The sequence below is a fragment of the Glycine max genome, chromosome 8, assembly GCF_000004515.6.
Source record: "Glycine max cultivar Williams 82 chromosome 8, Glycine_max_v4.0, whole genome shotgun sequence".
Taxonomy (NCBI): Eukaryota; Viridiplantae; Streptophyta; class Magnoliopsida; order Fabales; family Fabaceae; genus Glycine; species Glycine max.
In genome coordinates, this window is record NC_038244.2 from 4,683,554 (window position 1) to 4,698,444 (window position 14,891).

The 14,891-nt window shown below is 34.7% G+C and overlaps 2 protein-coding genes and 1 pseudogene across 3 annotated transcripts in view; 2 read left to right on the forward strand and 1 right to left on the reverse strand.

The window, feature by feature from the left end:
- Positions 1-4,795, forward strand: part of LOC106799702 (receptor-like serine/threonine-protein kinase SD1-7) — a 9,509-nt gene extending 4,714 nt beyond the window's left edge. Inside the window, exons 3-8 of one of the 2 annotated variants that reach the window (XM_014778718.3) lie at positions 2,621-2,785; positions 2,881-3,071; positions 3,165-3,375; positions 3,455-3,692; positions 3,986-4,136; positions 4,226-4,795. In XM_014778718.3, coding sequence (XP_014634204.1) covers positions 2,621-2,785; positions 2,881-3,071; positions 3,165-3,375; positions 3,455-3,692; positions 3,986-4,136; positions 4,226-4,537 — 1,268 coding nt within the window. In that variant the 3' untranslated portion in view covers positions 4,538-4,795. Of the gene's footprint in view, positions 1-2,620; positions 2,786-2,880; positions 3,072-3,164; positions 3,376-3,454; positions 3,693-3,985; positions 4,137-4,225 lie in introns of those variants that run through there. The other variant, XM_014778719.3, reaches the window with a different exon arrangement.
- A 454-nt stretch (positions 4,796-5,249) lies between these two features.
- LOC102661641 (G-type lectin S-receptor-like serine/threonine-protein kinase RKS1) lies at positions 5,250-8,078 on the forward strand (annotated as a pseudogene).
- Positions 8,079-8,324: 246 nt separating this feature from the next.
- On the reverse strand, positions 8,325-13,015 carry LOC100812814 (G-type lectin S-receptor-like serine/threonine-protein kinase At1g11410). The gene is made up of 7 exons (XM_003532519.5): positions 11,208-13,015; positions 10,454-10,585; positions 10,152-10,336; positions 9,724-9,934; positions 9,339-9,576; positions 8,986-9,136; positions 8,325-8,901 (listed from the first exon to the last, which is right to left on the reverse strand). Exons 1-7 carry the CDS (start codon positions 12,499-12,501, stop codon positions 8,596-8,598), a joined length of 2,517 nt encoding a protein of 838 aa, XP_003532567.1. The 5' UTR covers positions 12,502-13,015; the 3' UTR covers positions 8,325-8,595.
- Between the last annotated feature and the right edge of the window lie 1,876 nt (positions 13,016-14,891).

Below are 14,891 nucleotides of genomic sequence, written 5' to 3' on the forward strand. Positions count from 1 at the left end.
TAATATAAAGAAGTGCATATATACGTTCATCAGTGATTTTTATATACAATAACCGCTATAATAACCACTACAATAATCGCACCCCCACTACAATAACCGCTACTAGAATGATAACTACCCCTATGACAGGTTTTCATGACAGAGCATCTTCTTCCTAACATACAAGTTCTTAATGACATCATCCTAAAAAAACAAACAAATAAACCATAACCATTTTCGCCCAAAACTGCTAGTGCATTAGTTACATCCTTCACATACTGATCACACTGGTGCTGCTGATGCTCCTTGTTTCACTTGGCTTGTGTCGCTGTTGCCGTCACACTTAGTAGCCACCTAAGATTCAAGCGGCTACTGCTTCACCAACCTTGACAATGCTATTCATAAGATTTGTGGCAGATGCATTGGTGGCCCATAATATAATTATAGGGACTTAGAAATGCTTCCAAATGAAGGAAGCTAACCATCCTCTATTTCTTGTTGGAAGATGAAAGATCATTTGTTGTGTGGTGTGGTGTGATTGTGAATGCTAAGCTTTATTGATTTTTTTTTAAAAATAAAATATGAAAAACATAAAATATATTTTTTGGCATCTCTTGTTTCAATTTTATTTATCCTAACTTGACAATTAGCTAGCATGATGATCTTTGAGTGATAAGTCCATTAACTTTTCGAAAACTAATAAAGATATTTGAATAAATTGTTTAATCCATTAAATTGTTTATTATTTTTCTTTATTCTTGTATAAAAACCTTTAAAATAACTTATTGTGAAATGGAGGTATTGATATTTGAGTTTAATTTCTCTATATTGAACTTATACTTTATACTGTAAATTAATCATAAATTATGATAAGTATAATTTTTAAGTAATATTTTTTTTTATAAAAGTCAATAAACCTATTATAATACCACACACACATATACACATATATATATATATATATATATATATAGAAATTTTATTTACTTTTTTTAAAAAATACATAAAAGTCATACTCATTATAATTTCTAATTAAACAATAATACTTTTTTTATAAAAGTAATAATGAAATATGGATAGTCTCACAAGTCACAACACATATCCAATTGACATTTTTGCATATACTAAATTGGAACGAATTTTGGTTCACTCACTTTTATTCTCAACCAAGACGGATGAACTACCTTTATAGAAAGAAAAAAAAGGGTGATGACGACAGCCAAACTCGTATGTGATGTTTGTTAACGAGTGCTAAACTGCATGGCTCCAGTGTGCCGTCCCTAGCCTTAATTTGTTGCGTGAGTTAATCAAGTTAAAATGCATAATTAAAGGACTTAGTTAAAGTTTTGTGGGCCTACTATAAGTGCTTTCGTTCTCGTAACTGATGTCCATGAAGGTGACGTGGTCCCAGTGAAATTTTTTGGTCCAATGGACCTTCTGAATTTAATTTAAATGTTTTAAATGTTCGGCTCTATATTGTTGGGAGTTGGGACGTGGCCCAACCTTTTTGACTTTTGAGGTTCCATTGGGCCACACCTGTTGCACTTTTTTACCCTATGCTTTCCTTCGCACACTTGATGCAAAAGATAGTGTTATAAGTTATTCCCATGCTCTTTGCATTTCATTTTATACTATTTTATATGTTTACTAAAGGAAGATTAACTAATAGGGCTATGTCTAATGCAATAAATTAGTCTTCTATTGTGTGGTGAGCTAATTATGTTTCAAATTCTATTGGAAGAAAACTCTAAAGAAGGATATAATTTTTGCATTTATGTTGTATGATAATACTTTTCCATTCACACTTATCGAAACTAAATTAAATAGTGGTGTTCTATTTGTTCGTCATACTTCAACCATAATGTGACTACTCGTAATAAATACATGATCACAATTTTGCTGAAGTCACATCTTATCTTGTCAAGAGCAAGCATGTCCTATTGAAATTTGACAAAAAGGAAAGGAGGGATTAAGAAGCAATTGGAAAAAGGTTAATGACTGAGGAAAAATGTTTGAATCATCTTAAGGAAGGGATTTGGCGAATAAAATGGAGCCCACCACCTTCTGTGGTGGCAACCAAAAGGGGAAAAACTATCCATTTGGGTGGGAGTAGGTGTCTTCAGAAAGTTACACATCTTCCTCAAACGTGAGTCTAAGTTCTATTATGAAAAACAAAAATTCTATCCCCATTTTTCTTCTTAGCCCTTTTGTGACTGTTTTTTTTAATAGAAAATAAACCTATGATTAAAATATAAGAGTGGATTTGATTTTACAAGGACAAAAAAGGAAAAAAGTAGAATCAGTTTGAAATTAATTGGCTTCCTTCTCTAGCTTCTTTGGCAAATATAATACTGTTAATTTCACACACATACCTTTTGCAAGCAGCATGAATGTGTTCCCCTGTACTTAAAACCAAATCATAGCATTTTTTCCTTTTTAAGGAGCTTATTGGTTTGTTTTAAATTGGTTACCTAGAAGTTTGACATGCCTTTATGTCTGCACTAGTCTTCTTGCTCAAGTTTAGTTATCAATTACTTCGTACTTGCTCATCTCAATTCTCAATGCTAAAAAACTAATATTTCTTTTTAACAACTTGACCAAATGTAAAGTGAATATCTCAACTAAAAAAACTATTTCTCAGATGACATAGGGATTGAAGGTGGTTCTCACAAGACAAGTGATACAATTAAGGCTGTTGGCATTATAGTTGGCGTTGCAGCTTTTATACTATTGGCATTGGCCATCTTTATCTTGTGGAAGAAGAGGAAATTGCAGTGTATATTGAAATGGAAGACAGATAAAAGAGGTAATACATCACAATTAGTGTCCCACATATGAATGCAAATTGCAACTATATATGCAGTTTGATGAAATGTTCTTGCTTCTTGGTTTCAAAACCAGGTTTTTCAGAAAGAAGTCAGGATTTGTTAATGAATGAGGGAGTGTTTTCAAGTAACAGAGAACAGACAGGTGAAAGTAACATGGATGACCTAGAGTTACCATTGTTTGATTTTAACACAATAACAATGGCTACAAACAACTTCTCTGATGAAAACAAACTTGGACAAGGAGGCTTTGGTATTGTTTACAAAGTGAGTTGTTTTTATGGCTGCAACCACAATAGGTCCTAAAAAATTCACTTGTCATTCATTAAATCATAACAGTAATAATTGTGGTTATACCAGGGCAGGTTGATGGAAGGTCAGAACATTGCTGTGAAGAGATTATCAAAAAATTCCGGGCAAGGAATTGACGAGTTTAAGAACGAGGTCAAGTTAATTGTCAAGCTTCAACATCGAAATCTTGTTCGGCTTCTTGGTTGCAGCATTCAGATGGATGAGAAGATGCTAGTGTATGAGTACATGGAAAATAGAAGCCTTGATGCCATTTTGTTTGGTGAGTTATTTCAACATTCTGATTCTAAATGCGTATTCAAATTTCAAACACTTGATATTGATAATAAATCATGATCCAGACAAAACAAAAAGATCCTCACTGGATTGGCAAAGGCGATTCAACATTATATGTGGAATTGCTAGAGGGCTCCTTTATTTGCACCAAGATTCCAGATTTAGGATCATCCATAGGGATCTCAAGGCAAGCAACATTCTACTTGACAAAGAGATGAACCCAAAGATATCAGACTTTGGGATGGCTAGAATTTTTGGCACCGATCAGACAGAAGCAAATACCATGAGAGTTGTTGGAACATAGTGAGTATACTAAGTAACAGTAACATGTCACTGCGAGAAATCATTACATGGTCTAGGAACATCACGTGTCCATAGTTCCAACTAATCTTTACGTGAAATGTGACCAAGATTTTCAATTTACCAGAAAGAATTAATAATGTTTACTTACATGTCACGTGGAGATTGATGGAAATGATGATGATCCTGGATCATGCAATAATTTCATCACGCACACTAGTACTTAACAAAAATAAAATAAAATCGGAACATAGCGATATTTACTATTTATAAATATATTTTTTTCTTATATGCAGTGGTTACATGTCCCCTGAATACGCTATGGATGGGATCTTCTCAGTAAAATCTGATGTTTTTAGTTTTGGGGTTCTTGTGCTGGAGATCATAAGTGGAAAAAAGAACAGAGGATTCTATTCCGCGAACAAAGAATTGAATCTTCTAGGGCATGTATGTGGAAACTCTTTTATTAGTATGTTACTTGGTTATAACATAATGTCCTACTATTTGTTAACTGATTGTGCTTTCTTGTATTGTAGGCGTGGAAGCTGTGGAAAGAAGAAAATGCTTTGGAACTGATTGATCCGTCGATCGACAATTCATATTCAGAATCTGAAGTTCTTAGATGCATACAAGTCGGTCTCTTATGCGTGCAAGAGCGTGCGGAAGATAGGCCAACAATGGCTTCTGTGGTCTTGATGCTGAGTAGTGACACTGCATCAATGTCACAACCCAAAAACCCTGGATTTTGTCTAGGAAGGAATCCTATGGAAACTGATTCTTCTTCAAGTAAACAAGAAGAATCATGCACTGTGAACCAAGTCACTGTCACAATGCTAGATGCCAGGTAGTAAAAGGAGCATTACCTCATCCAATATAGCACAACAGTATATTTACAAAAATTCTTTGAAGTTAATCCTTCATCTGATAGTTGCAATGTTTTTTTATATAGTATGATCTTTTTCTGGTGTGTAATATGTTAGAGATGCCTTCGTTAAATTGTACTATATAGTATAAGAAACCTTTTTTATATCAACTAATTTTGCATTCGCTACCAAAACGATCTTAAATTTTGAGAACAACCAATATTAAAACTCATTTTATGATGATACTGGCCATAGTTGTTTCTTTTTTCATATAGGTTTACACTCCGAAACAGTATCGCAGACAAGATGGAAAAAACTGAAGAAATAGTTGCGTGTATATATGTATAAATAACATGTAGTAAAGTCAAGGACTGCTTTCCTCATACATGTATTTAGCACATAATATAGTCAAAAAATAAATTGACTTTACGGCCAACAAACCCACGCGTAATTAGGCTTATATACATTAGGCAGACAGCAGGAGTTTTCGTGAAAATATTGAAACCTCCAAGTGAAGTCAATCACAATACCAATAGGGTGAGAAAAAGGATTAGAGTGGAGCACACACATTAGACGCAAGGCCTAAATTATTTACATAATAATAATCTTATAATTTCACATCAAATTTTGTTACATCCCCACTTATAGCTAATTAATCCTTTACGTATCACCCAATTTTCTACAGACTAATGTTTTTTATAAAATAAATTTTTATTATAATTCGAGCTTACGAACTAAGGTTGATCTCTCTTAGAAGTTATGTTAGACAAAACATATTTTCTTCGATCATTGTTTGCAATCGTTGGATTTGAGATAAATCAATTATTAATTATATTAATCCATTACCCCATCATAAAAATCTGTTATTCTTAAACAGAAAACGTCATATGTCTTCCTGTAATTGGTGCAAGGCAATCTTGTAAAATAGTACCTCGTCCTATTTATAAGCAAAAGTGTAGTATAAATTTTTACAGGACACTTGTTGTTTGTAAATTCGACTAGAGGTAGTATGTAACAGTTATTTGTTGGCCTCCAAAGAGTGACGTCCTAGGTACGGCCTTTGTTGCCCATGCAATCAGCAGCCTCCACGACAATCTAATGAGAAGACAGAATGTTGTAAGAAAGAATGATTTTATTTCCAAGTCTAGTAGTCCTCAATCCAAGTCAAAGTCTTGTGAGTACATGAATCTGCTAGAGAGAAAAATTAGAATGAAGGAGTGTGAGCACATTTGATTTGACATCTCTATTCTACAAACTAGTATTTCTCCTCATAAAATGTACGAGGGGAATATGAAAGAGCGACTCCATGCACTGTGCTAAAAATATGCCAAGCTTTGTCATGCACCAAAATCATATTCATAACATTTGTTTGCTAAGCTCTTTGATTCTACTCTTTAGCTTCTCATTTTGCTCTTTTTCTGATACCATATCTGCTGACGAAGCCATAAGAGATGGCGAGGTTCTTGTTTCCAAAGCCAAAAAACATTTGCTCTTGGATTCTTCAGTCCAAGCAAGTCCAACACACGCTATGTGGGAATATGGTACAACAATTTGCCTGAAAAACCGTGGTTTGGGTTGCAAACAGAAACAGTCCCATCAATAACACTTCTGGGGTTCTCTCAATCGACCCAAAGGGAAACCAACTATAGCACCATTCCCATTTGGTCTACCAATGTTTCAGCCACCAAATCAAACACCACCACCATCAACGTCATAGCTCAACTCTCAGACGTAGCAAACCTTGTTTTGATTCTAAACAACACCAAAACCAAAACTCTCATCTGGCAAAGCTTTGATCATCCCACAGACACCTTGATTCCATATTTAAGAATTGGTTTTGACAGAAGAGCTAATCAGAGTTGGTTCCTCCAATCATGGAAGACAGATGATGACCCTGGCTGGAACAGGTTCTTATACACTGAGATTCAGCAGTACTAGTGAGAAACCACAGTTGTTCTTGTACTACCAGAACTCTCCCTTGTGGAGTGGTTGGATCGTGGAATGGTGAGTTACTAATGGGTATACCCAACATGAAAAGAGATATGTTAACTTTTAACGTTTCTTTTACTGAAGATGACAACCAAGTAGCAACTCTCATACAACATGTTTGATAATTCCATAATCCCTAGGATAGTAGTTCAGCAATCTGGTTTCTTTCAAGTATTCACTTGGGATAACCAAAAGAGTGAATGGAAAAGGTACTGGTCTGAACCAACAAATCAGTGTGATAACTATGGAACCTGTGGATCAAACGGTAACTGTGACTCTTTGAACTTTGAGGACTTTAGGTGCACTTGTCTACCTGGTTTTGAGCCTAAATTTCCACATGATTGGTATGAGAACAGAGATGGATCAGGAGGGTGTGTGAGGAAGCCAGGAGTATCCCTTTGTGGGAATGGAGAAGGCTTTGCCAAAGTTGAAGGCTTGAAGATTCCTGATACCTCTGTGGCAATTCCCACAAGGGGTTTGAGTTTGGAAGAGTGTGAGAAGGAATGCTTGAGAAATTGTTCTTGCCCTGCATATTCAGTTCTTGAGGTGAGGAATGGTGGGAGTGGGTGCTTGGCATGGCATGGGAATTTGATAGACATACAAAAACTTAGTGATCAAGGCCAAGATTTATTTGTCCGTGTTGATGTTGTTGAACTAGGTACACCCTCCCTCCCACTATATTTTTTTCTTTATGATTTGATCCATGTATATTAGTATATTTTAGTATATATTTTAGGGTTCTGCTTGAACCTATTTGAACTTGTTTCTTCCTCTCAACAAATTATAACAAAAAATCAAAGAAACTTGGTAAAAAGAGGATGGTTGCAATGCTGATTGCTACTGTATTAGCAAGTGTCATTCTTTTCTCTGGTGTGTATTACCTTTGGAAGAGAAAAAGCAAAGGTACGTGATTTACTTTCAATGATATCCCCTGTTCTTTATGTTCATTATTATTTGCTGTCAGTCTCACAAAGGGTTCTTATTGACTCAATATGCAACAACTATGCTTTCAGCCCTTGTTCTGAGGTGCATTCAAATTGGTCTATTGTGTGTGCAAGAAAATGCCATCAATAGACCATCCATGTTAGAAGTTGTTTTCATGCTAGGCAATGAAACAACTCTTCCCCCACCCAAAAAGCCAGCATTTTTATTCAATGAGAACCAAGATTTGCCTGAGTCATCAACATCAGGAGGAGGATCTTCAATCAATGAAGTAACAACTACTATCATCAGTGCTCGCTAAAAGCTACCTCAGATATATACATGGTTCACACTTCACACTTTCCCATCAAATGTGAATTTGGTGGCACTTATAGGTTTTAGAGTTGTTTAGTATGCTGTAGATTTTTTTTACTGGGTATGCTTGTACATGTGTAACATTTTAACAATATCTTTTGATCCGTGCTTTCTAGCCACTAGCTTAGCTAGTGTACTTAAAATCACTTTATGGTCTTGTAAAATAAATAAATGAAATTTTGGGCACTGATATCTATTGAAATTATGGTGGCATGGAGGTTCTAGAAAGAGTAATAGACCTAGAAACCATGGATTTATTGAAGAGAAACAATTTTCCAACTTTGAAGTTCGAAGGTAATCCCAAGTGAACCATAATATGACAGGTTTTACTCTTTCATTTAAAGGATATAATGTTAACTACCATACATACAAGTAACATTCATTTTCCTCTTGTTTTTTTAAGTTATTGCGTGGTAGCTTTATTACATCCTACAACTACAGTTTAGCTTTAGATTAATTTCTAAATTTTGAAAAATGAAAGAAGTAACAATAATGCATACTCTTATTAACGAGATTTACAGTTTTTGTTTATACAAAAATATACTTAGAGCAGTGTAGTTATACAACTTGAAGTAAAATGGGGTTAACCTCACCCCTTTATTATTCTTGATTTTTACATCATCGTTCTAAACTGGATAATATGCGAAATGTCATATACAATATTTTGCCAAACCTTATTATTGTTTGGATTCATGATACTATAGCATCATACAATAGCATACAGGCTTTCCACATATACTATCCAAAAGCCTTGGCCTTCAACGAGCTTCAATCATAGTTATACTTACATCATTTACTGAATAAATTCCTTCACTGGTTGAAGGATTTGAACTCTCATAATTAGTTTTCTTAAAAACAAATGCTGGTTGTTTTGGATCAGGAAGAGTTGAGTCATTACCCAACATGAAAACAACTGCTGACATAGATGGTCTGTCAGCAGCATAATCTTGCACACATAAAAGACCAATTTGGATGCATCTTTGGACTTCATGGTCAGAGCATGACTCTCCTAATGATTGATCAACAATCTCCATGGTTTTCCCTTCTCTCCATAGATCCCATATCTACATTAATAGAAAGTTACCAGGTTAATTGGATTACTAAAGGGCACATTTAAATTGGATCATAGTTCTCATAAAAATACTAACATGTCCAACTAAATTTGTGGCGGTAATGTCTTCATATAGACCACTATTCTTTCTGCCTGTAACGATCTCTAGAAGTAAAACTCCGAAGCTGTATACATCAGACTTTACAGAAAATTGTCCTTCCATGGCATATTCTGGTGACATATAGCCACTAACAAAGCAAAACAAAACTGAAATCATTAATATCTTATTTTACTAATCATGTGAAATTAGGAGATAGGTGGATTCTAGAAGTGAACTATTTACTTATGTAGTGTTTAAATAGCTTTTAAATCGGCATGGGAATCTAAGTAACGTATAATGAAATGAAACTAATTAATGTCATGTGACTGTAAGTGTTGTTGAATACTTACTAGGTTCCAACAACGCGGTTTGTGTTTGCTGCAATTTGGTCCCCACCAAATATTCTAGCCATACCAAAATCTGCAATTTTGGGGTTCAATGAAGAGTCCATCAAGACATTGCTGGCTTTTAGGTCTCGATGAATGATTCTCAATCGCGAATCTTGATGGAGGTATAACATCCCTCTAGCAACCCCACAGATGATATCAAATCGTTTTTTCCAGTCTAGTTGCGACCTTTTCGATTCATCTGGACCAAAAATTCAAGGTATCAAGAGTGAAGCATATTGGATGAATCGTTGTTACTTGATGTATGAAGATGTCACTCTATATGACTATTTATTGGTACAAAGTGAGAGCTCAAGCACTAAGCAGCAAAGTTGAAAACACGACATACCAAAAATTAAGGAGTCCAAACTTTTGTTTGGCAAATACTCATAGATTAGCATCTTCTCCTCTCCTTGAATGCAGCAACCTAGGATCCTCACAAGATTTCTGTGTTGGAGCTTTGAGATCAAAACAACCTCATTTTTAAACTCTTCTATGCCTTGTCCAGAGTACTTTGACAGTCTCTTCACTGCTATCTCCATTCCATTAATCAATAGACCCTGAAGTCACAATCCAAGGTAAACTTAACACTTTGGCACTTTGCCTTTGCCAATATTATAATACACATTACTTGCTTGGCAAATTCTGTGACTAATGCAACTCTAAGTGAAGTGTAAAGATATTCCTTAACTTTTGGAGGTGACAACATGGGTACTAGGCATTTAAAAAAGTGCAAATTGTTGTTGAATTTGTGACTTGTTAAAGAAGAATGGCTACCTTATAAACAGAACCAAAACCTCCTTGGCCAAGCTTGTTAGCATCAGAGAAATTGTCTGTTGCAGCAGCTATGGAGCTAAGTTCAAAGAATGGTAAATCTGAATTTTTTGTAGTGTCAAATTCTTGTAGATCGGTTGAGTCGTCGAAGGTAAGACGAAAGGAATACTTGCGATCCCTTCTTATTCCTACCATCAAACAAGGAAACAAATACATTTGACCATGTTATTAGAATTAAGGCAGTAAAAAAAAAATGTTAATAGAATTAAGAACACCAAGTTTGATAAAAAAATAATTCAACTAACCTTGTCTCCTTGTTTTAACAAACCAATACACGAAAGTGATCGCCAACAACAAAAACAAGAAAATAGCAGCGGTTAAAACTGCTACCATCCCCTTCTTGCCTAGAGAACCATACGGATGTTTTGCATATTTAGCTGCAAAATCCAAGTGCACAAATATTATAAGTAAAAGAAATAATGACATATATATATATATATATAAAAGGTTATCCAACTCGAAAGTTTAAAGTAAATGTGAGTTGTGAAACTTTAGTAATAAACTTAGCTATAAAAAAAATATTAAAAAACTAATAAAAATAGAAATTATATAATTCAAAAATTCTATCATAATTTTTTATAACATACATGCACAAAACATCATATTTTATATCACAATTAATATCAAACAACACACAAGAGAGGAAATTACTATCACACCAGAGAGAGAAAGGATGTTACTAACTTTTTTTGTTATTAAATAAAAATTGAAAATTTTAAAATATCTTAATTAAAAATATTTTATTTTAGTTTCCAAAATATCTTGATTGATTTTTTTTATCTATATTTGATTAGAAAATAAAACGTGATTATAGTTTGATTATGCTAGTCAGACAACTGAGACAAAAATTAATTATACTATAATTTATTTGATTTTTAAAATTTTGATTAGAAACTCAAATGAGTAATAACAATGATGGACTATTTATTGTTAGCAAAAAATAATGATGAATAAGTTATAAGATAATTTTGATATTAAAGTAAGAAATAAGGAGAGTACCTAACTCAAGCTTGTCGACTCGCACGAACAAACTTTGTCCCACTTGCATGTAAGTCCTAGTGTCTTCCATATTTCCATGCCAAGTAACACACCCACTTCCAGAGCTCTCGTTGGCACTCGTGTAAGCCACACACGAACAATCCCTCAAGCATCTCTCTTTGCACTCTCTCATCCCAATCGTTGCTGCCACGCGCGCCTTCGACGTGTCGGGTACCTTCACACGTGTCACCTCCACAAACCCCTCCCCGCTCCGACACGTGGACACATTACTCTTCCTCACGCACCCACCCGACCCGTCTCTAAGGAACCATTCCCTTTCGAATTTCGGTTCGAAGCCGGGCAAACACTCACACTCGAACTTGTCCGCGTGGTATGGATCGCAGTTCGCGTTCGACCCGCACCGTCGGAAGTTGTCGCACTCCTCCTTCGGCGCATCCCATATTTGAAACCACCTATGTTCATGAGCCTGCCACGTGGACCTTGCCACATGGCCGCTCTCGTCCAGCACCATTCTCGAGAAAACGCTGGGGTCTTTCACTCCATACATTATGGAGACCTCGCTCTCGTTGTTGACGTAGTTAACGGTGAAGATGAAATTCGGTGTCATCTCGGGCACCCCGCTCCATCTCTGACCCGTCCACGACCCGACCCTCCATAAAGGGATTTTGTCTTTGTAGAGAAACAATTGCGGAAACCCGGTTGGGTCGATCTTATAAGTCATGTTCCCAGTTCCCGGGTCGTTTGGAGATTTCCAAGATACTAGGAACCGGTCCAGGCCGGTTTTCCGGTTCAACCCGAGTTTCATGAACGGAAGCATAGTGTTCCCGGGATAATCAAAACTCTGCCATAGAATGTTGTTGTTGTTGGTTTGGATCAAAACTAGGTTTCCTGTATCCAAAAGCTTGGCTGAAATGTTATTTGTGGATTCAATGGAAACGTTGGAGGACCAAACCGGGTTGAGGCTTCGGGTGCTGTTGTCGTGGAGTACAAGGTTTCCGTTGTTGCTTATTTTGAGAACACCGGAAGTGTCGTTAAGAGGAGTGTCTCTGTTGGCAACCCACACAACCGTTTGTTCCGAGATTTTGTTGTACCAAATCCCAACGTAACGGTTTGTGGAGTTTCGCGGGCTGAAGAAACCGAGCGCAAAGTTTCCTAAACCGTTGGAGACCAAAACGTCGCCGTCTCTAATGGGGTGGTTTATGGTTATGGTGTTGTCGAGTGAGTGGCAAAAAGGGTAGAAGAACATCAGCACAAGAAATGAACTTAGAAACTCTATTGCTGAAAAAAACTTCATGGTATTACAAATCGATGTTGTTGTGTGAATGGTATTTGGAGAAAATTTATTTAAAAGATTTGGGCGTGGAATATGGAGGAGTTTGATCTGTTGCTTGTTATTTATGAGGGTGCTGATATTTTTCCGTGAAGACTTGGTATCATATGTATGAGTTGTTCTACTGCATGTAAAGATAATACTGTGATTGAGACACACAACCAGATTTTCAATTATTGGTAGTTTCACATTAAATTCCTTAGGTTTCTTATGTGGCTCAGACGACAGATAGACGATAGATTGGTTTAGATTAATTCAGAAGGTCGATTCGATTTTAAGAAGCAGATCTAAATTAAATGTTCATGAATGGTTCTGCCTTATCTAAATGATCGGTACTTTTACTTTGCTGATGCAAGTCAACACAAAGTGATGCCCACCTGAGAATTGCTATATGGTGTCACGAACCGGTTTACACGAAATCAATTGAATGTGTACGTATTCCTTGTTGGTACAAAATTAAATAAATAAAAAATGACAGAAATTAAGAGAAGTGGTTGATTTCTTGTTTCTGGTTTTCTTGTTTTTTGGTTCAATACTTTTTTCGTACTGTTAAAATATATGGTAATGAGGTATGCTATTTAGTATGAAATTAAACAATGAGCATGAATCGCACGAAATTAATATTCAAGTGTGTCATGCGGTGCAGAGATATTTTTAAACGATAATTGATTAATAAAAATTAACAGAATTATAATTTCCTTTTATGGAAATCACCATTTGTCTATTTTGGACGAAATGTTCCATCATTATGATAGTATAATAAACTGTGAAAAGTGATAAACACAAAAGAATATGTATTAAAAAGTTGTTATTAATTACTAACACACTTTATAACTGGGAACATAAAAAAAAAACTAATGTTCTTTTCCCTTTATAACTAGTGTTATCATGAATATTCTGAGGCAAAAGCTTAATTTTCTCTCAACCTCATCTCTGAGAAAATTTAATGAACTACGGGTCGTAATAAATGGATATACTGTAGGAAACGATTTAATTAGTGTTGGTTAAAAAAAATATTTAAATCAAGTTTTTAAAAATAATAGCACCACTATTGGAAGAGTGGAGAAATGGCTAGAAATTTCATTTTTAAGATTTTTTTCCACCCACTTACAAAGAATCATATAGAACTACTAGTAGCTAATTGGATTGCACTTTCTTTTATTTTTTCCACCCCCATTTGCTTGCCTACAAAAAACCACCATCATGTATCAGTTAGAGTATGAGTGAAATCAATTTTAGTCTGTGAAATTCAAGCCTCTTCCTCTCTTACGTGTGAATGAGTTTGTATAAAATTGATTTATTCTCTCATTTTATCTTCCTCAACATAAGTGAGTGTGTCCGTAAGTTTAATTTTGTGTCCAATTTTCAACAATTAACAAAGATGCTAAATAGAAGAACTATTTCACGTTTTTTACAATTTGTGCCCGTTGATCATTCAACCTATCACATGTTCCCCGCAACACTCGAATCTTGCTATTGAATTTTTGTTCTTCTAAACACAATCTGAATGGAAATATTTCCAAATTTTGGTAGCCATTTTAATTTCTTGTATTTCCTAATTTTTAGTTCTAAAGTCTTTTTTTCCTTAAACTTAATTCCTATTTTTTTATACATAAACTCAATTCCTATTATTGTCTGATCACTGTTCCTATTCATATTCTCATCCCATTCATATTTTATTTAAAAAAATTATTTTCAACCTATTTTTTGTTATTTTTTATTTCCATTATTTAGAAAAATTGACCCACTAACCTATGCATAAAAAAGATTGGTCTTCCTAACCTACTCTCAAAAATTGAAAAGAAAAGTCGAACCTACCTGACAACATGGGCCGATTGGCGTAAATCCCTGAATCCAAATGACCAAGTTTTTCACATGCTACGCCATTTCTTATCTTACTCACAAAACTGAAGAAAGATTAAACTAAGTGACCACTATACCTATTAAATGACATACAAGAAATTTCAGAGCTTAAAAATTAATAGCCCTTGTGTTCAATATCTATATTATAAATTATTATCGTGTTATCTTTTACCTTTTGGTCAATATATAGTTTCATTATTATTTAGACCTAATTATTTATATATATTTTAAAAAAACTTAAAATATTAACTATTTTTAAACTTAATTTATTTTTTGTGTTAATGTTTTGAGTTTATTTTTATGCACTATCAGTATAAAGAATTCTATATAGTCAACCGTACCGATTAGAAATATGAAAAAATGAAGAAACAAATTGACTTTTGGAATTCAAATTTAGGAACTATGAAAAAAAATAACTACCAAAAATTAATTTTGGAAGTTAAATTTTAATTTGCTCACCCAATAGGGGAATTTAAATTACTGAAAGCAAT